Source organism: Podarcis melisellensis, assembly GCF_964234715.1.
Source record: "Podarcis melisellensis genome assembly, chromosome: 12".
Lineage (NCBI taxonomy): Eukaryota > Metazoa > Chordata > Lepidosauria > Squamata > Lacertidae > Podarcis > Podarcis melisellensis.
Window position 1 is genome coordinate 55719179 of NC_138544.1, and position 22209 is coordinate 55741387.

Genomic DNA, 22209 nt, shown 5'->3' on the forward strand with positions numbered 1-22209 from the left:
TAAGATTAAGATCATCCTAGATACACCAGAAATCTTTTGTGGCACCCATGGCAGAGACTCTCGGTGCTATGAAACCTCTCTTGGTTCTGTGGTATACTTCTCTGAACTCCTGCCTGCTCTCTGGGGTACCTCAGTTGGCAGAACAAGGGACTTAATCTGAAGGTCATGGGTTTGAGCCCCAGAATCAGCAAAAGATTGGACTAGATGACACTTGTGCTCCCTTCCAACTATTCTATGATTCTAGCAATTATAGGAGTGGACCATTGCATTCATGTTTCGCTAGTGGAAGCCCCTGGGTGGCCAGTTTAGGAAATAATGTTATTGATTTTCCATCAATCTGATTCGACTGTTTTATCCACTGTCGCAGGCTACTCTCATTTTTGTCCTTACCTCGAGTGCTGTCAGCAGGAAGTCGTACATGCCTCCTTCATTTGTCGGGTCCATCAGATCTCTGATCAGGTGGATTTCTGCTCCTAAATGTTGTATACTGGTTTGTGGAGGGGAAGGCGAGATTATTCTGTTAGAACAGCAAAGTCTTATGACATTTTAAAGACATCCTAAAGCTTTCATGGGCCAGTGTCCATTTTGTCAGATGTAAAAAGGCATTATCCTCATTTGTACATACAGTGGTATAGATGCGGGCAAAAAGTATTAGTTAGTGAGGTCAAAGCCAACCTCGCCCCCTAAAAACAACAACAAAAAGCAGACTGGTAATTAGGTTAAATGTGCCAAGGATAAAACATCCCAGCATTGTTAACCTAATTAATACCTGTAAAAAAGGGTAAAGGGCCCCCTGACCATTAGGTCCAGTTGTGACTGACTCGGGTTGCGGCGCTCATCTCGCTTTATTGGCCGAGGGAGCCGGCGTACAGCTTCCGGGTCATGTGGCCAGCATGACTAAGCCGCTTCTGGCGAACCAGAGCAGTGCACGGAAACACCGTTTACCTTCCCATTAGAGCGGTACCTATTTATCTACTTGCACTTTGATGTGCTTTCTATCTGCTAGGTTGGCAGGAGCAGGGACCGAGCAACGGGAGCTCGCCCCATCGCAGGCATTCAAACTGCTGACCTTCTGATCGGCAAGTCCTAGGCTCTATGGTTTAACCCACAGCGCCATACCTGTAGTGGAGTTCAAACCCATTATCTTGGTTTAGGCCAGGATTAAACGTCTTGACAAGTTACTACAGTGGATGCTCGGGTTGCAAACGTGATCTGTGCGGGTTGCACATTCGCAACCTGCAGCATTCGTGACACGCGTCTGCGCATGCACGGGTTGCGATTCAGTGCTTCTGCGCATGCGCAAAGCGCAATTTAGTGCTTCTGCATATGCGCGACCACCGAAACCCAGAAGTAACCCGTTCCAGTACTTCTGAGTTTCAGTGGTCCGCAACCCAAAAAAACGCAACCTGAAGCGGCTGTAACCTGAGGTGTGACTGTATTTGGTTAGGGTGACCAAAAGCACGAGGAATCCTGCGTCTTTAATAGTTGCACAGAAGCCATAATTCTAGCAAGTATATATAGCTTGCATTAACAGCCTCTCTTGGTTGCGTATAGTCACCATAAATTCAGGGGTATAACACTGATGCCAGAGAAAACAGCTGCGTTGAAGGGCTTCTTGGTAGAGGTCTTTGTTTGTGTATGTATACAGACTCCAGTCAGCAGGCCAAATCCTGAGCAACAGCAGTACTTGTGCGCCACATGGATAGGCAGATGGGGCCACATACCTGTCAATCACCTGGTGTCACCATGACATCAGGTGACCCAAGTTCAAAAGAAACTTGAGCGCAGCCTACGTTAGCTCTGAAGTTGTTGTTTTTTCTTTCTCTCGTTCTTCCTATGAATGTGCAGCTTCAAAATGTGTCAGCGCGCTTTGTAGCCTGACTTGAACTCAGTTCTCTGCACTTTAAGCACATCTTGAAATCTGATCAACTGAAAGCCCACTTTCAGCAGGGATTGACTGCGCAGATCTCAGCGGGACTAGCTGTCAGCACTGGTTAGTGCTGAGACAGGGAGCCCCACTGTTAAGCAAGAACCAGCTCCACTTGGCAGCTCTTGTAACCAATCCCAGAAGGGCTTGCATTTGCTGCCAAATTTAAAAGGTACCACATGCAAGCCCCACTTGCCAAGAAACAAATCAGGAAAATGCTTTGCGGGTACAAACCATACTTTTAAAGGACCCTGCCCCCAAATAATAATAATAATAATAACAATAATAATAATAATGGAAACTGTACTTTGTTAATAGTGTCAGATTAGTAGCTCTGAATGATAAGTTACAGTTCCCAGAGTTCTTGAGGGGAGGGGTGTGTTTTAACCCTGATTATTGATTATTGTAGCTCGCTCTACGCAGGGCTGCCCTTGAAGCTGAACCAGAAACTCCAGCGGGTACAGAATAATAATAATGATGATGATTTATTATTTATACCCCGCCCATCCGGCTGGGTTTCCCCAGCCACTCTGGGCGGCTTCCAACAAAATATTAAAATACAGTAATGCATCAAACATTAAAATCTTCCCTAAACAGGGCTGCCTTCAGATGCCTTCTAAAAGTCTGGTAGTTGTTGTTCTCATTGACATCTGGTGGGAGGGCGTTCCACAGGGCAGGTGCCACCACCGAGAAGGCCCTCTGCCTGGTTCCCTGTAACCTCATTTCTTGCAAGGAAGGAACCGCCAGAAGGCCCTCAGCACTGAACGATTGGGGTGGAGACGCTCCTTCAGGTATACAGGACTGAGGCCGTTTAGGGCTTTAAAGGTCAGCACCAACACTTTGAATTGTGCTCGGAAACGTACTGGGAGCCTATGTAGGTCTTTCAAGACCAGTGTTATGTGGTCTTGGCGGCCGCTCCCAGTCACCAGTCTGGCTGCCGTATTCTGGATTAGTTGTAGTTTCTGGGTCACCTTCAAAGGTAGCCCAGCATGGAGTGCATTGCAGTAGTCCAAGCGGGAAATAACTAGAGCATGCACCACTCTGGCGAGACAGTCTGTGGGCAGGTAGGGTCTCATCCTGCGTACCAGATGGAGCTGGTAAACAGCTGCCCTGGACACAGAACTGACCTGCGCCTCCATGGACAGCTGTGAGTCCAAAATGACTCCCAGGCTGCATACCTGGTCCTTCAGAGGCACAGTGACCCCATTCAGGACCAGGGAGTCCCCCACACCTTCCCCCCTGTCTCCCCAAAAACAGTACTTCTGTCTTGTCTGGATTCAATCTCAATCTGTTAGCCGCCATCCATCCTCTTGAGCTACAGGGGAGGCAATTTCAAAAGAGCTTGCACACCAATGTTCTGGATCCCTTCCTCCTGCCTTAGGGGCGGGGGGGGGGTGAGCACCCTATTGCAACAGATTAATAAATATCAGGCTTACTAGCTGCTTTGCTTCTCAATATTCTCTGGTTGGCCTCTGTTATTTTTCTCTTACCAATAGAGAACCCACATAAGGACTCTATATGGGCTCTTGGGCACCCCATAAGGGAAAAGGAGCAGGTTTTTTTTCTTATAACACCCCCACCCCCAGCTGGGAAAAACCAGAAGAAACTTATGATGCTAAGCTCCAAAACAAACCAGCAACAACGGAACAGTTCCAGAGCTATTTATACTCCAATCTGCAGACACGGAAATGGACCCTCCTGAGGACCTGATCCAGCCACATTGGAAAGGATGAGCAAGAAGGAGACCAGCTTTCCTTACCTTGCCCGTGTCACAACATACATCAGCAGCGGCAAGAGGTCGTCCATTGGCAGGCTATATTCCTTTTCCAGCACCCGGTTCACTGTCTTCTCAATTTCCTCATATGTCTTTTGCAGGATGTCCAGTTTTTCCCGCGGGTCAACAGTAGTGCTGCAAAAAGGTGAAGATCTGGTGAGTATCAACGTAAGCCCTAAAACACTCAAACCAGAAAGCATATGAAAATCCTTGGGGAGGAGAGCATGGGCTTAGACCTCGATTTGGATAGGGCCTATGATCCAGTGCCTTGGGAATCTCTGCTTTCCTTTTGGTGAATGAGCAAGTTGCTAGTCCCTATGGAGGAAGGGGGAACTTTTGTCAACCTGCAGTCATGCTGGGCAGGCTGGAGGGCAATAGGGTTGGGGGCGGCTGAGTTAAGAGAGTCAGACCAAAGCTCATGGCCCAACTCAGCTCATAGGAAGTTACTATTTTTCAACCGAACCCACCTCACAGGGTTGTTGTGAGAATAAGGAGGTGCAGAACCATGCAAGCTGCCTCCAACACCATAGAAGGAGGAAAAATAAAAATAAAATTGGTTAAAGCTGACCAAAAGTCCAGAGGTACCATTATTATTACTGCAGTCACGAAATTAAAAGGCCTGCTTCTTGGGAGAAAAGCAATGACAAACCTAGACAGCATCTTAAAAAGCAGAGACATCACCTTGCCAACAAAGGTCCGTATAGTTCAAGCTATGGTTTTCCCAGTAGTGATGTATGGAAGTGAGAGCTGGACCATAAAGAAGGCTGATCGCCAAAGAATCGATGCTTTTGAATGATGGTGCTGGAGGAGACTCTTGAGAGTCCCATGGACTGCAAGAAGATCAAACCTCTCCATTCTGAAGGAAATCAGCCCTGAGTGCTCACTGGAAGGACAGATCCTGAAGCTGAGGCTCCAATACTTTGGCCACCTCATGAGAAGAGAAGACTCCCTGGAAAAGACCCTGATGTTGGGAAAGATGGAGGGCACAGGGAGAAGGGGACGACAGAGGACGAGATGGTGGGACAGTGTTCTCGAAGCTACCAGCATGAGTTTGACCAAACTGCAGGAGGCAGTGCCTGGCCTGCTCTGGTCCATGGGGTCATGAAGAGTCGGACATGACTAAACAACTAAACAACCACCACCATTATTATCAATTTATGATGATGGGGTGGAAGGTTCGCAGGCTATGAAGGACTTGCTCACAAATTTATTGACAGCTGCACAAATTATGATAGCTAGGAAGTGGAAGGGGCAAGCAGAATATAAAATGGAAGAATGGTATAAAGAGGTGTGAGATGTCGCTCTTAATGTTAAATTAACATGTGCCATTACAGTAAGATGGGGAATATGCAGGAGAAATGATTTTGAAGCGATACGGAAGGTGTTTGCAGAATGTGTGCTGTTAAAACGGAAAGGGGTCAAACCATCGCAAGAGGTTCTGAAATTTTGGGAGGTTGGATAGTTAGAATAAAATGGTCTCGGTGATGGGGCACACATTTTTATTCCTATTCATTTATGATTATTACTTTGTCAGAGAATGGAAGAAAGAAAATGTCAAGGGGAAAAAAGAGGAAAAAAGAAAACAAATTTATGCTGTTAACTGTTTCTCCACTTAAAAAATAAATGGGTGGCAACTTACATCAGCTTCTGTAGACATTCAGTAGCAGAAAGAAAGCAGCGGTCTTTGACCAGGGATCGTCTCTAAAATATACACACACACATATATAGAATGATTGTTGTTCCTATTTATTTATTATCCACTTGCACTTGAGACCTTGTGCTTGAAAAGCAGATGTTCTGCTCTACAGCTGTGGTCCCTTCCCACGCTTGGAAGTAAGGAAGCTTCGTTATGCTGAGTCCAGAACATTAGTCCATCTAGCTCAGTATTGCTTCAGACAGAATGTCTCCCTGCCCCACCCAGAGATGCCATTGAGGACTGAGCTTGGGACCTTCTACGTCAGGCATAGGCAAACTCGGCCCTCCAGATGTTTTTGGACTACAACTCCCATCATACCTAGCTAACAGGACCAGTGGCCAGGGATGATGGGAGTTGTAGTCTCAAAACATCTGGAGGGCCGAGTTTGCCTGTCCCTGTACTATGTGCAAAAGATGTGTATTACTAGGAAATTGAAAAGCTCCTTTGTACCACCAGACCCTCTAAGTTATCTATATTAACTGGCTGCAGCTCAAGAAACCACAGAATTGAATTCCAAATATCACTGAATTTGTCAATAACAACAGCAGCAGCAGCCAGAGTTTTTTTCTAAAAAAATGTTTAGGGGTACTCTCATTTTCCTACACATATCGAAAAACTGCCCCTCAATGAAGCCAAACGTAGATTCACAAAATGCTTAGGGGTATGCGCCCCCCCCCGGTGTCCCCCCAGAAAAAAGCACTGATGATGATGATAATAACAACAATAATAATTGATTTATTATTTGTACCCCGTCCATCTGGTTGGGTTTGCTGTTTTAGGGGTTGTTTTTAAAAGTCTGGAATGGATTAATCCATTTTGCATTACATTCTATGGGAAAGCTCGCCTTGGTTTTGGAACACTTTGGTTTCGGAACAGACTTCCGGAATGGATTAAGTTTGAGAACCATGGTACCACTGTGTGTGTGTGTGTGTGTGTGACCACAGAATTGACCCTGGTTCCTTCTCCCTTCAAGGCAGCTCCTTCTCCATTGAGCCACGCCTGTGCTACTCAAATGAGTTTTACACGAGGGATCTGTTTCTATATTTTTTCAAGGCATCCTCTCGCTGTCTCCTGCAGCGGTCCAATCCCACCTTACTGCGTACGCGAACCAGAAGAGAACCGAGGGTGGGCTTACCTGGTTACTTGTGAGTGTCAGATCTTTGAGGGGCCACAAATATCTGAAACAAGAAGAGGTCGGGGTCAAAGGGCGGAAGAGGGATTTGTGTCTGGAGCAGCAAGGCTTGCTTGTGGGCTTCCCAAAGGCATTGTGGGAAACAGGATAAGAACAAAACACAAGCCTTTTGGTATGAGCCAATAGCCCATCTAGTCCAGAATCCTGTTTTCACAGTGGCCAGCTAGATGCCTTATGGGTAACCCTGAGCATAAGAACTCCTCTCTCGCAGTTTCCAACAACTGGGACTCAAAAAAGCAATGCTGCTTCCAGCCGCAGATGCGCATTCTTCAACAACAACTTCGTTGGACTGGTCATGTTGTGCAGATGCCTGATAATCGTCTTCCAAAGCAACTACTCTATTCCCAACTTAAAAATGGAAAGTGTAATGCTGGTGGTCAACAAAAGAGGTTTAAAGACTGTCTCAAGGCAAATTTAAACACCAACAATTGGGAAACACTGGCCTGCGAGCGCTCCAATTGAATAACAATACAGTGATACCTTGGTTCTCAAACGCCTTGTTACTCAAACAACATGGAACCCAAACACTGCAAACCCAGAAGTATGTGTTCCGGTTCAGCTACTGGAACCCAGTTCAGCTACTGATGGATTGATTGTGTGACTGCAGCACATTGTTTATTAATTTCATTTTATGGATACGTGGTCTCGTTAGATAGTAGAATTCATGTTAAATTGCTGTTTTAGGGTTTGCTTTTAAAAGTCTGGAACGGATTAATCCCTTTTGCATTACTTTCTATGGGAAAGCACACCTTGGTTTTGGAACGCTTTGGTTTTGGAACAGACTTCCGGAACGGATTAAGTTTGAGAACCAAGGTACCACTGTAGTGTTATCAGAAAGGGAGAAAAATAGCTGTAATAATAATAATAATAATAATAATGTGGTACCTCAGGTTACATGCGCTTCAGGTTACATACGCCTCAGGTTACAGACTCCGCTAACCCAGAAATAGTGCTTCAGGTTAAGAACTTTGCTTCAGGATGAGAAAAGAAATCGTGCTCCAGCAGCAGCTGGAGGCCCCATTAGCTAAAGTGCTTCAGGTTAAGAACAGTTTTCAGAACGGACCTCCGGAACGAATTAAGTACTTAACCTAAGTTACCAATGTAATAATATTTTCAGTGTGTGGACAATACTGAGCTAGACTGACTGAGCAAAGATATGACGGGAAAGGGCTTTAGCTCAATGGTAGAACATCTGCTTTGCATGCAGGAGATAGAAAGGGAGGGAGAGAATTTCTACAGCATCCACAACCACTCACTTTTGGACCTCCAGGAATTCAAGCAGCTGAACATCAGGAAACAGGCTCAGATCCACAATCCCTTGGCAATACAGGTCATCCTCTTTCTGGTGGTAAAGCATGTAGAGCATCGAGAGTTCTGGGTAGAAACACGGAAGGATGAGGGGCAGCACGAGGGCCGGTCCGTTGAGGTCACTGAGGCAGAGAAAGTGGAAAGGGAAGTTTGTACAAAGGGCTGCAATCCAGAATGCGGCAGCCAGACTGGTGACTGGGAGCGGCTGCTGAGACCACATAACACCGGTCTTGAAAGACCTATATTTGCTCCCAGTACATTTCTGAGCACAATTCAAAGTGTTGGTGCTGACCTTTCAAGCCCTAAACGGCCTCGGCCCAGTATACCTGAAGGAGCGTCTCCACCCCCATCGTTTGGCCCGGACACTGAGGTCCAGCTCTGAGGGCCTTCTGGCGGTTCCCTCCCTGCGAGAAGCCAAGTTACAGGGAACCAGGCAGAGGGCCTTCTCGGTGGTGGCCCCCGCCCTGTGGAACACCCTCCCACCAGATGTCAAAGAGAAGAACAACTACCAGACTTTTAGAAGACATCTGAAGGCAGCCCTCATTAGGGAAGCTTTTAATGTTTAACAGACTACTGTATTTTAACACTCTTTTGAAAGCCGCCCAGAGTGGCTGGGGAAACCCAGCCAGATGGGTGGGGTATAAGTAAATTATTATTATTATTATTATTATTATTATTATTATTATTATTATTATTTGCAAAGGACCTTGTGCTCAGCGCTTGCTTTTCACAAACCGGCCTTGGGAAACAGAGCAGCGTGAAAAGGATTTTTTTAAAAAAAAAATGCAGAGTGTCTATTTGGTAAAATTTAGACACCGCTTGAAACCTCAAATTGGATTAATGCATTCTAATCAAGTAGCTGGGTCAGAATGGAGCCAACCGTTGAGGGTAGGTTAGTGGGAGAGGGTCTTTTCCTGTAGGATCATAGGGGCAGGGACCTGTTTTTGATCAGAATCCCCTGTTGCTAAGCACACCGTGGCTTTGATGGAGCTCTAGAAGGAAAATAAAGTAGAATCTAAAAAGGTAAAGAACCCCTGACAGTTAATTCCAGTCGCAAACGACTCTGGGGTTGCGGCGCTCATCTCGCTTTACTGGCCAAGGGAGCTAGCGTTTGTCAGAGTTTTTCTGAGTCATGTGGCCAGCATGACTAAGCCGCTTCTGGCGAATCAGAGCAGCGCACGGAAATGCCGTTTACCTTCCCGCCAGAGCAGTACCTATTTATCTACTTGCACTGGCGTGCTTTCGAACTGCTAGGTTGGCAGGAGCTGGGACCGAGCAACGGGAGCTCACCCCATTGCGGGGATTTGAATCGCCGATCTTCTGATCGGCAAGCCCGAGAGGCTCAGTGGTTTAGACCACAGCGCCACCCAGCTCCCCAAAGTAGAATCTAATTGCAAATAAATAAATAGATTGCAATGCACTTTAAAATAGGACTCGGATGTCACTCATAATGGTGATAATTACCGTATTTTTTGCACCATAACACTCACTTTTTTCCTCCTAGAAAGTAAGGGGAAATGTCTGTGCGTGTTATGGAGGAAATGCCTACGGGTGGCATGCCTACGGATTTTCCTCCTCTAAAAACTATGTGCGTGTTATGGTCGGGTGCGTGTTATAGAGCGAAAAATACGATAATTGGGAGGGCAGGGGCTATGCCCATATTATAAGGGTTGTGGGTCAATGGTAGGGCATGCTCAAGGGTATCCTCAAGGGCATCCAAGTAGGGCTGAAAAACCTGGCGAGCTGCTGCCAGCCAGTGTCGACAATACTGAACTAGCTGGACCAAGGATCTGACTCAGTTCGAAGCAGCTTCCTGCATTCAAGAAGCAAGAAAACCATCTCGTGCCACTACCTCTCCTCCATGCCTCCAGCAGACGGTTCACCTTTGACCTCCAACGCAAGACGCAGCAAGCCCCTGAATGGCAAAAACAGCAAATAAAATTAGGGCCACTTAAAATCAGTGGGTGCTCACAAGCCAGACAGGATTGCTGAACTCAAATGGTTCTAACAAATCTATCAACTAGCTTCGTGCTATGTACAAGGGAATGTGCTTTGCTACTAGCTTACTTCCCTAGCTGGAATTAAGATTGCTGGAAAAAATATCAACAACCTCAGATATGCAGATGACACAACCTTGATGGCAGAAAGTGAGGAGGAATTAAAGAACCTTTTATTGAGGGTGAAAGAGGAGAGCGCAAAATATGGTCTGAAGCTCAACATCAAAAAAACGAAGATCATGGCCACTGGTCCCATCACCTCCTGGCAAATAGAAGGGGAAGAAATGGAGGCAGTGAGAGATTTTACTTTCTTGGGCTCCATGATCACTGCAGGTGGTGACAGCAGCCACGAAATTAAGAGATGCCTGTTTCTTGGGAGAAAAGCAATGGCAAACCTAGACAGCATCTTAAAAAGCAGAGACATCACCTTGCCAACAAAGGTCCGTATAGTTAAAGCTATGGTTTTCCCAGTAGTGATGTATGGAAGTGAGAGCTGGACCATAAAGAAGGCTGATCGCCAAAGAATGGATGCTTTTGAGTTATGGGGCTGGAGGAGACTCTTGAGAGTCCCATGGACTGCAAGAAGATCAAACCTCTCCATTCTGAAGGAAATCAGCCCTGAGTGCTCACTGGAAGGACAGATCCTGAAGCTGAGGCTCCAATACTTTGGCCACCTCAGGAGAAGAGAAGACTCCCTGGAAAAGACCCTGATGTTGGGAAAGATGGAGAGCACAAGGAGAAGGGGACGACAGAGGACGAGATGGTTGGATAGTGTTCTCTAATCTACCAGCATGAGTTTGACCAAACTGTGGGAGGCAGTGGAAGACAGGAGTGCCTGGCGTGCTCTGGTCCAGGGGGTCACGAAGAGTCGGACACGACTAAACGACTAAACAACAACACTAGCTCACTAGCGTGAGCGAGGAAGGATAATATTTAATCAATATAGCCTCTCCTACTATCCTCAACATTCCCACCATTAGCTACCTGCGAAAAACTTTAAAGACTGGTCTGGTTTGCACCCAAGAATACTGGGTATTGCAGTTCACCAGCCAGGCTCTCCCAAGGGTGCCCCATTTCATACTCTCTCCCTCTGCCACCCAAGACTCAGCACCTATTGGCTACTGAGGACGCTCATTGGATTTGCTTCCTGTGAATTATTCTATTAAAGATTTCTTGTGCTTCTGCGAAACCCCAGGATTCCAATACTTCCTGGACCCTGTTTCTATCTTCACTAAACTCCTGCATTGGCTGTGACAGGAACCATTATCATTCCCTCAAAACGGCAACCATGTTCCAGGGCCCAATTATTACTTATCTGCATATTGAAACTGAAATACTTTATTGTCACTTGTACAACTTGTATGCAGGGAGATTAGACGAGCACCCCCCACTCAGCTCTCTTAGTCTTAATTCCCCTCGTTTACTGACACACACACACCAAACCCGAAAGCCAGTTGCCCTGTTGTTATCTTTTCATTCAGCAGCCTAACAGCCCATGGATAGAAGCTTTTCTTTACCCTGTTGGTGCGACTAATCCTGCTTCTATATCTTCTGCCCGAGGGCAGGAGATCAAGAAAGTGCCAGCCAGGGTGTGACTCATCCCTGAGAATTTTCCTCATTCTCCTGGGGCAACGTTCTTCCGCTATTTCATTCAGCGGATTCATGGGACAGCCCATAATATCTTGTGCTGTATTCACCACCCTCTGTAGGCACTTCCTATCAGATGATGTCAAACCAGCGTCCCACACCGTGATGCAGTAGGAAAGGACATTTTCTATTGTGGACCAGTAGAAGGAGATCATCAAATGTTGTTTGACATCGTTCTTCCACAATGGAGTCTCTGTTGGGCTTTCTTAACCACCTGGGTTGTATTTATTTTCCAAGTAAGGTCTTCACTGAGATAAACTCCCAGGAATTTAAAGGAAGAGATTCTCTCCACATATACAGAAGCCCTGAGGGTTTGGATTTACTAGCGCATCCTTGAAAAGAATCTCCTGGCAAAATTTGCCACAAGGTAAGCTATGCAAGAGGTCACCTACAAGGTGGATCCTCTTTCAGTTTCTCGGAGCAAAAACGACCATCCCAGAGGGGCGCCCCAGCGTGCAGATACGTACTGGTAGAATTCCCAAATCTTCTTTGCGTAATGCTTGACCTCCTCTTGCGCCATGCTGAGAAGATGCTTGTTTGCTCCGATCCCAGAGTAGCTGGCCTGGAATGCCAACGTCAGAGCCTTCAGGAATTTCCCCAGCGGGTGCAGAGAAGATTGCAGAGCCTGCAAAAGCAACGGGAAAACACAGCCTCTTCAGATTCAAGGCAAGACTCAGCTATTGGGAATTGATTTACAGTGGTACCTCTGGTTGCGAATGGGATCCGTTCCGCATTTGTGGGTTGCGATTCGCTGCTTCTGCGCATGCGCGTGACATCATGTTGAGCGTCTGCGCATGCGCGAGTGGCGAAACCCGGAAGTAACCCTTTCTGGTACTTCCGGGTTGCCGCGGGATGCAACCTGAAAAGATGTAACCTGAACCGAACGTAACAAGAGGTATGACTGTACAATGAAATGAAAAACATGTTTAGGACGTTTGTTTTTAAAAAAACAGAAACCTTTTTGTTAGGTATTACAGGACAGGACTTGCCAAAAGACTGGAAGAAGTTTTTCATGCATGCTACAACAGCGGCTAAGATCTTGCTAGCCCAAAAATAGAAAGATGAAAAGACAGAAAGAGTGGCAAGCAAAACTTATGGAATATGCCGAAATGGAGAAGCTTATGGATAAACTTACAGATAAGGAAAATGGAGACTTTAAGAAAGATTGGGAACCGTTTATGTTGTACAAATATATTTTAAAGAAGTGGACTCACTAGGAGGGTTTGAGGAAACACAATTAAGAAAACAAGTGTGAAAGTTAAGGAGCGATAACTGGGAAAATAAAGTGTAAGAGGTAATTTGGAAAGAATTGGTACAAAAATGATAAGAATATAAGAAGATTTAGTTAAAAGATTTCAGAATTAAGGTAAAATAAAATAAGCAGAAGAAGCAAATATTTAAAGAACCAGAAGAGGAATTTGAGAGAAGTCGGGCGGGTGGGGGGATATTAGGATTAATATATATCTTCTTGTGTTGATGATGATTATGCTGAATATAAAATCGTAAAACCAATTAAAAAAAAAAAGATTCAAGGGTAGGTTGGCAGGAGCAGGGACCGAACAACGGGAGCTCACCCTGTCACGGGGATTTGAACCGCCGACCTTCCAATCGGTTTAGACCACAGCGCCACCCACATCCCCAATATTGACATAAAGGTAAAGGTACCCCTGCCCCTACGGGCCAGTCTTGACAGACTCTGGGGTTGTGCGCCCATCTCACTTAAGAGGCCAGGGGCCAGCGCTGTCCGAAGACACTTCCGGGTCACGTGGCCAGCGTGACATCGCTGCTCTGGTGAGCCAGAGCCGCACACGGAAACGCCGTTTACCTTCCCGCTGGTAAGCGGTCCCTATTTATCTACTTGCACCCAGAGGTGCTTTCGAACTGCTAGGTTGGCATAAGGCATAATAAAAGTTAATTTGGGGGCTAAACTAAATTTGGAGGTGCTGGGCAGATCTTTGCACCCCGGGGGCGCATGTGCTAAAGATGGCCCTGCTTGGGGTTATCATCATCAGACTCTCACCAACCGAGCTATTATGCAAACAGCGTGCAACAAGTTACCTGGCGCAGGTAATCTTGCAGGTCATCCTTCTCCTGGTGTTCAATGAGTTCTTCAAGGTAGTCAACTTTCCTGGGAGCCTCTTCAGTCCCTCTGAGAGGACAAAGATTAACAGAGCACAGTAGTCCATCACCACTCAAAACGTCTCCTAATATGATTTGCCTCCCATTTTTTATTCTTATTATTTATTTGGTTTTTCAGATTAAAATTTTACAGCCACATATCCAACCTAAAAAACAAGATTCCAAGCAATCTCCTGGACTTCCCGCCTTAGCAGAAGTTTTAAAATTAAGTTAGCTTGCTAGTTTATCTTTAACCAATCGATTATCGGGAAGGGTTTTTTATTTTCTCATTTTTGTGCAATGCACTGCTTTGCTGCTGTTAACAATCAGCAGTAAATCGGCATTTGTGACTTCAGAATCGAGTAGCCCAGAGTATGCAGAAATGGCAAAAGTTACCGGAAGAATAAGAAATCAAGAAGAGAGATTTTTTAAAAATTCAGAATAGGGAAGATTTAAGGCCTGTTTGAAGAACCATTGCAAACAGCTTATAACACTGGCAGGATTGAATTAAAAATGAGCCTGGAAACAATTTAAATTGAGTATACAGGATAAACAACAAATGGATTTAAATTGGATATGCAGTGATAAAAGTTATAACATAAGCAACCACAAAAAAGGGGGGGGGTGTCATTATTATTGTTTGGTAATTTAAATTGAAAGAGTAAATTTGTAGTGTTTGTAAACGAAAAAATGAGAAATAAAATAAAACAAATAAATAAATATGAATCTAGCAGCCTAAGGAGGGATTTGCTGGAAAGGCAAAGTAGGTATAATAATAATAATAATAATAATAATAATAATAATAATAATAATAGTAATAATAATGTATACCCCTCCCATTTATACTGACTGCCACTCTGGGCAGCTTCAAACTGAATATTAAAAACAATACAGCATCAGACATTAAAAACTTCCCTAAGCAGGGCCGCCTTCAGCTGTCCTTTAAAAGTAAAATAGTTGTTTATTGCCTTGACATCTGGTCGGAGGGTATTCCACAGGGTGGGTGCCACTACCGAGAAGGCCCACTGCCTGGTTCCCTGTAACTTGGCTTCTCGCAGGGAGGGAACCGCCAGAAAGCCCTCAGAGCTGGACCTCAGCGTCCGGGCAGAACGATGCGGGTGGAGACACTCCTTCAGGTTCTGCCTGGACACTGAGGTCCAGCTCCGAGGGCCTTCTGGCGGTTCCCTACCTGCGAGAAGCCAAGTTACAGGGAACCAGACAGAGGGCCTTCTCAGTGGTGGCACCTGCCCTGTGGAACGCCCTCCCAGCAGATGTCAAAGAGAAGAACAACTACCAGACGTTTAGAAGACATCTGAAGGCAGACCTGTTTAGGGAAGCTTTTAATGTTTAACAGACTAACGGTAAAGGGACCCTTGACCATTAGGTCCAGTCGTGGCCAACTCTGGGGTTGCGACGCTCATCTCGCTTTATTAGCCAAGGGAGCCGGCGTACAGCTTCCAGATCATGTGGCCAGCATGACTAAGCCGCTTCTGGCGAACCAGAGCAACGCACAGAAAAGCCGTTTACCTTCCCGCCAGAGCGGTACCTATTTATCTACTTGCACTCTGTGCTTTTGAACTGCTAGGTTGGCAGGAGCAGGGACCGAGCAACGGGAGCTCACCCCCTCGCGGGGATTCGAACCGCTGACCTTCCGATCGGCAAGTCCTAGGCTCTGTGGTTTAACCCACAGCGCCACCCGCGTCCCTGTGTTTAACAGACTACTGCATTTTAATACTTTGTTGGAAGCCGCCCAGAGTGGCTGGGGAGACCCAGCCAGATGGGTGGGGTATAAATAAATAAATTATTCTTATTATTTATTATTATTCTGGGCTGAGGCCATTTAGGGCTTGAAAGGTCAGCACTAACACTTTGAATTGTGCTCGGAAACGAACTGGGAGCCAATGTAGGTCTGGACCGGGGTTATATGGTCCCGGCTCCCTTTTCAAATGTGACCTGAGTTCAGGTTTCGCTCCCACCCCTTCTCCTCACCTGTGGCAGAAGAGATATTCCTGGGACTTCCTCAGCTCTTTGCTCGTCTGAACGTGGAAGCCCATGAAACCCTCCTCCGTTTCCCCTTGACCGCCTGAGCGGATGAACTCCAGGAAGGGGCTGCAGAGACCGTCCCATCTTTTCTCAACCGGGAATACTTCCTGACCCAGCTGGCTGAACAAGGAGAGAAAGGTTTCTCAGACAAGGTCTCCAAGAATCAGAGTCGGAAGGGACACCCAGGGTCATCTAGTCCAACCCCCCGTTGCCAGGTTAAAAACAAAAGAGGAATGCAAATGGGTAAAACTGATGGTAATTGCAGCCAGACAGGTTATAGCGAGTAATCAGGAAAATGCAGAAGAGCTAGGGGTGAACCAATGGAGGGAAAAACTGAATAATATTATAATTTTGGAATAACTAACTGTGCAAATACATAAAATGAAAGGGTTTAAGGTCAGTGAGAAAGAGGAGGATTAGTTTGAGAAGATATTGAGTTATTTGAAGAATTTGGGGCAATTAAAATGTTAAAAGTTAAATAAACCTTGTGGAAGGAGGAGTGTAAAGGTATATAATTGTACATATGGTTGATTTGAATATGTTATTATTGAATAATATTGAATATGTATATTATTGAATATTGTATACCCAATTTATCAGCTGCCGGGAGGGGGGTTTCACTGTGTCTTGGTGGTTGGTAAAAGATAATTTATTGATTTTTAAAAAATCTAGTCCAACCCCCTGCTATGCATTCAAATTCACACAAACCCCTACATTCCCATCCATTGACAGCTGCAGAGTAACGGAGGCAGCATCCCTGTGTGAATGAGCCAAGAGAGGAAGCGTGGTGCAGTGGTTAGAGCAGCCTCTCTCAGATGTTCTTGAGCTACAAGACCCATCATCCCTGACCACCGGCCAAGCTGACTGGTGTGTGTGTGATAGGAGTTGTAGTCCAACAGCATCGAAGGTTGAGAAAGGCTGGATTAGGGACCTGGGAGACCTGGGTTCGAGTCTCCACCTTGGGCCTGTCGCCGCTTTCTCCCTGTCTCCCTCTCAGGGTTGCTGTTGTCGTGGGGACTGAATGAGGAGGGAAAGGGCCGTGTGTGCCAGTTTAAGCTCCTCTTTGGGGAGGAGAAAGGTGTGGTGTAAATGCAAGAAATAAATTAAGATCAAATCGCCACAAACGATCCTTCACCCCAGACAAGGCTTCTCCAGTCCCACGTTCGTTGCCTTCTTTTAATTATATTTATTCCTCGCCTTTCCTCCGAAGAGCTCAAGGGGGCAGCAAAAGCACAGACTCTAAACGTGTTTGCGTCGTGGTAAAACAATAACGAAATAATTGTAATAACCGCGGTTCCCACTCGCCTCCGTTTTCACCCCCACAAAAACAACCTTGTGAGGGAGGGTTAGGCTAAGAGGGAACAGCTGGCCCAAGATCTGCTGCAATTCTTGTGTGGAAGGGGGTTGGACTGGATAATAATAATAATAATAATAATAATAATAATAATAATAATAATAAAAAATTTATTTATATCCTGCCCTCCCCAGCCGAAGCCGGGCTCAGAGCTGCTAACAACAGTAACAGGTTCCCTCCTGACTCGCCAAGCCTATGAAATGGAGGCAGAAAGTTGCCCCCGCTTTAGGCCAAAACACTGGTACTTAAGAGGTTAACCAGCTTCTCTTTTTATTAATCGATCTGTCTATATAATTTTTATTAAATTTTCTGTCTGCGATTCAAAGTCTGGGGCTGCTCTAGCAAAATAATCAAAATATATTTTTTATTACATTTTCTGTTTTACCATTTAGAATATTCATTTATACCACCTTAAAATATCAATGACTCCCCTTCTTCCCATTCCGTGGTTCATTTTACATATATCATAAATCCCTGCAGATTTTACATAAACGAAACCATTCCCTATTACATTATTACTTCCACCGAAGCTTATTTACACCGTTGAATTTATCTGAAGGCTGCCAACGTTTTCAAGTGTACACAATTCCCCCCATATAGTCAATAAACATTGTCCAATCTTCTCCAAACATGTTCTTCTTGTCCTCTTATTCTATATGTTATGTCCACAAGCTGTGCATATTCTGTCAGCTTAAGTTGTCATTCTTCTTTGGTTGGGACCTCACTTGTTTTCCATTTTTGGCCTCTGGCCGCCGTAGTGGCATACATAAATAACCCTTTTTGACACCTGGGAATTTCCATCTGAATTATCCCCCCCCCCCCCGGACTATGGCTTTTTGGGAAAAGGTGCTTTTAAACATTATTTTCACTTCATTATAAATTATTTTCTGGCCCACGTAGGACCAGTCTGGATAGCTAGCCTTGGTGAAGACTTGACATTTTCATCCCGCAAAAAGTTTTTTGAGTTTCTGCTGAAATGAAGCTGCATTTGAATGTTGTATTTTAATCTTGCTTTTTAAATTGTATTTTGATTGTTTTATATCTTGTGTTAGCCGCCCTGAGCCCGGTCTTGGCTGGGGAGGGCGGGGTATAAATAAAATTATTTACAGTGGTACTTCAGGTTAAGTAATTAATTCGTTCCTGAAGCACCACTTTAGCTAATGGGGCCTCCTGCTGCCGCTGCACCGCTGGAGCACGATTTCTGTTCTCATCCTGAAGCAAAGTTCTTAACCTGAAGCACTATTTCTGGGTTAGCGGAGTCTGTAACCTGAAGTGTATGTAACCTGAAGCGTATGTAACCTGAGGTAATACTGTAGTATTATTATTATTCTTATTTCCCAATACTCCTTTACCCTTTTACAAGTCGACCACATATGAAAGAACGTTCTTTCAGAGGTAAACCACGCTCTCGATTCCCACTTACAGTTTCTCTGCGGTGTCATCCTGTTCACCGGAAGTGTCCAGGATTCCTTGAGTTTGCAGCCCGTGGGTCGATTTGCTGCTGAACGTGCCCTCCAGGGTGAATCCATTTGGGAAGGTCAGTTTGCCCTGAAAACCATCCCCAAAAGCCAGAGTTAATTTTTCATTCATTCATTCAAAACCATTCATACCCTGGATTGTATAGCAGCAACAGAATTTCGGGGAGCCCGGCATCATTGGCAAGGATGGCATTTCCTGTGGCAAATTGAGATTCCTGCTTTGCGGGGGGAATGGGAAAGCCTTATCTAAATCATCCCTATTGGGCCATGGTACACACAACTCTGGGACGCGGGTGGCACTGTGGGTTAAACCCCAGAGCCTAGGACTTGCCGATCAGAAGGTCGGCGGTTTGAATCCCCTCGACGGGGTGAGCTCCCGTTGCTCGGTCCCTGTTCCTGCCAACCTAGCAGATAGAAAGCACGTCAAAGTGCAAGTAGATAAATGGGTACCGCTCCGGCGGGAAAGTAAACGGCGTTTCCATGCGCTGCTCTGGTTCGCCAGAAGCGGCTTAGTCATGCTGGCCACATGACCCGGAAGCTGTACGCCGGATCGCTCAGCAAATAAAGCGAGATGAGCGCTGCAACCCCAGCGTCGGTCACAACTGGACCTAATGGTCAGGGGTCCCTTTACCTTTACCTTTATCCTGAATTTCAGGGAATTAAGTGAAAATTATCAACTTATGCCTACTTAAAGGCAAACTTAAGTTCATTTTTATCCTATGAAAAAACAACAACCCAAAACCTGTGTTTCACAGTTGAAATGAATTCAGGGGTGGTTGTGTTTAAGCAACTGTACTCAATGATTTTGTGGCATTGAGTTGAAATTGAGGCAGCTTGGTTAGGGTGCAGAATACAAACCCATAGAAAGGAATTGAAGCAGAGCAGGGGTTGTCAAGAGCTCGTCCTACACTCGAGTAGGACCCTGGCAGAGACACATGCCCAACTGGCATGTTCTCTCCCTCCTGGTAAATCGTTCGGGAGCTTCAAAAGCTTTCTTCTGCCCAAACATCACAGTGACCGATGCCAACAGACACAGGCACACTTAGGGATCTGCAGAGTCTTCGCATCATGCGTACCAGACCTCAGTAACTCAGCATTTTGGCTAATCTACTTTATTTACATATAAACACACATGGAGCACTGCAACATGGCTCCCTCTCTCTCTAGCATCAGACAGCAAAGAGAAAGAACAAAGGACAATAGTCCCACTTCACGGAACACAGCAACACAAACATCCTGTCTCCGTCACTTCCCACTCTGTGGAATGAAAACATACACCATCATGTGATAGACAACAATCCCATGACTGCAATCATGGAGCAGGAATTCTAACAGGGCTCAGCAATTTTTTTCAGCAGGGGGCCGGTCCACTGTCCCTCAGACCTTGTGGGGGGCCGGACTATATTTTGTTTTGGTGGGGGGGGGGAATGAACGAATTCCTATGCCTCACAAATAACCCAGAGATGCATTTTAAATAAAAGGACACATTCTACTCATGTAAAAACATGCTGACCATGTGTGGGCCGGATTGAGAAGGCGATTGGGCCGGATCTGGCCCTCGGGCCTTAGTTTGCCTACCCATGTCCAAGAGCAAAACAGGTCCTCCTGTGAAGCTTAAATACCCCAAGGAAGTGACACAGCAGCAAAGGGGAAAAGGTTGAGGAGGGAAAAGGAAAAAGAAGCAAACATGAAGTTCTTCATGTTACGAGGTTCTCATGATGACCAGAGAGCAGTGTCGGATTTATGTATAAGCTAAACAAGCTATAGCTCAGGGCCCCCACTCTCTTGGGGGCCCCCAAAAAAATTAAAGAAAAAAACTACTGGATGTACATTTCAAAAATATAAGATAAAAAACAAAAAAAAATGGCTCTAGAAACCTATTAGGTCCATAAATTAGCATATAGCATATATTCAACACAAAAAACAGTGACAATTTGTTGTTGACAAAGGACAGCTGGACATATAAAGGGCCCCATTACCTTCAGTAGCTTAGGGCCTCATCAAATCTAAATCCGGCCCTTCCAGCATCTTAAAAGCATGGCTTTAGGAATATATTCCAAACAGCACACTCTTTCCCGACCCAAATGTGGTCAGTCAAGCCCAGTTTGCAGCTTTTAAACCCAGAGCAATCGAAAAGCCAAGCCCACAACTCACTTTGCCGACAAAAGTCAAGTCTCTGGTGAAGTTTCCCACAAAGATTGAGTCGTCTTCCAGGAGGAGTGTCCCAGGTCCCTGCAGATCGTAGGAGAGAAGGGGAGGTAAATTAGCAAAATATGCCTCCTAACCATAGCTGTCAAGTGTCCCTTATTTGAAGGGACAGTCCTTTATTCCAGAGCCATGTCCCGCTGCTGTCCCTTATTGATGGATGTCCCTTAAATGATGTCCCTTAAATTTCAAAGGCCAGGGAGGAGGGAGGCTCCAACACAGCTTGGCTGTGTTGCTCACCCAATAAGAAGTCTAAGAACGACTGGGGGGTGGAGCTTGCATGCCTTGTGTGTGGCTAGTTAATGCAAGCTGAGGAGGTTTTTGAATGCTGGATGCCATTTTGTTGCACGTGCTGCTGCAAACTTTGCAGTGCAAAGCCAGGCTGGGGAGCCATCTTAAGCTGAGGCTGCATAGGCCTTGTGGTGCATGTGATTCAGATTCTAGTCAGTTGAACCTCTGGTTACAAAGTTGGTTGGACAGTGTTCCAATGTTGGTTGGACAGTGTTCCAATGTTCCAGTGTTCCAATGCTACCAGCATGAGTTTGACCAGACTGCAGGAGGACAGGAAGACTCGAGTGCCTGGAACAGGTGAGGTTGCAGGTCCCTTATTTTGGCTGCTGGTCCCTTATTTTCAAATCTGTAAGTTGACAGCTATGCTCCTAACTGTGCATACTCAAAAAAGGAAGGTGGAATTATGAAACCCATACAACACTGTGCAAACTTGACGAACTCAAATGACATTTTATTTTGCAGAAGTTATTCTGATGGAACTCTTGAGTCCAGGCAATGCTCCGCCTCTGCAAGCGTCTATTTGCACTCATATGGGCTAGAAACTTTTCTTCCCTTTTTAAAATAAAAAGTAGGAAGAAGAGTGAGGTTCTGCTGGTTCAAATTTCTCCTAGGTCCTTGTCTCTCAGCCTCCATCCTTGCAATATGATACTGGACCGCATTGCAGGGATGTTTGTAAGACTTGCTTTGGCACAGCACTTGAGTAAATTGGCAAAAATCCAAATCAAATACAGTGGTACCTCAGGTTAAGACCTTAATTCATTCTGGAGGTCCGTTCTTAACCTGAAACTGTTCTTAACCTGAAGCACCACTTTAGCTAATGGGGCCTCCTGCTGCCGCTGCGCGATTTGTGTTCTCATCCTGAAGCAAAGTTCTTAACCCGAGGTACTATTTCTGGGTTAGCGGAGACTGTAACCTGAAGCGTATGTAACCTGAAGCATCTGTAACCTGAGGTAGCACTGTAAGTATAGGAGATGTAAAGAGAAAGAAGGTTCTTTTTATCATGTGTGATGGTCTTGTAGTAAGGTTAAAGCTTCCTGGGAAATGATATACAGTGGTACCTCGGATTACATACACTTCAGGTTACAGACGCTTCAGGTTACAGACTCCACTAACCCAGAAATAGTACCTCGGGTTAAGAACTTTGCTTCAGGATGAGAACAAAAATTGTGCTCCGGCGCC

General features: G+C 45.5%; 1 protein-coding gene across 4 annotated transcripts in view; it reads right to left on the minus strand.

The window, feature by feature from the left end:
- The window catches only part of ALS2CL (ALS2 C-terminal like), a 67777-nt gene that overhangs the window by 988 nt on the left and 44580 nt on the right, over positions 1-22209 (minus strand). For all 4 annotated transcript variants that reach the window (XM_081931574.1, XM_081931573.1, XM_081931572.1 and 1 more), the window contains exons 15-25: positions 20689-20766; positions 18480-18604; positions 15649-15822; positions 13600-13690; positions 12009-12166; positions 9750-9812; positions 7846-8019; positions 6533-6575; positions 5341-5402; positions 3687-3836; positions 391-487 (exon numbers count right to left, since the gene is read on the minus strand). In XM_081931574.1, coding sequence (XP_081787700.1) covers positions 391-487; positions 3687-3836; positions 5341-5402; positions 6533-6575; positions 7846-8019; positions 9750-9812; positions 12009-12166; positions 13600-13690; positions 15649-15822; positions 18480-18604; positions 20689-20766 — 1215 coding nt within the window. The remainder of the gene's footprint in view (positions 1-390; positions 488-3686; positions 3837-5340; positions 5403-6532; positions 6576-7845; positions 8020-9749; positions 9813-12008; positions 12167-13599; positions 13691-15648; positions 15823-18479; positions 18605-20688; positions 20767-22209) is intronic.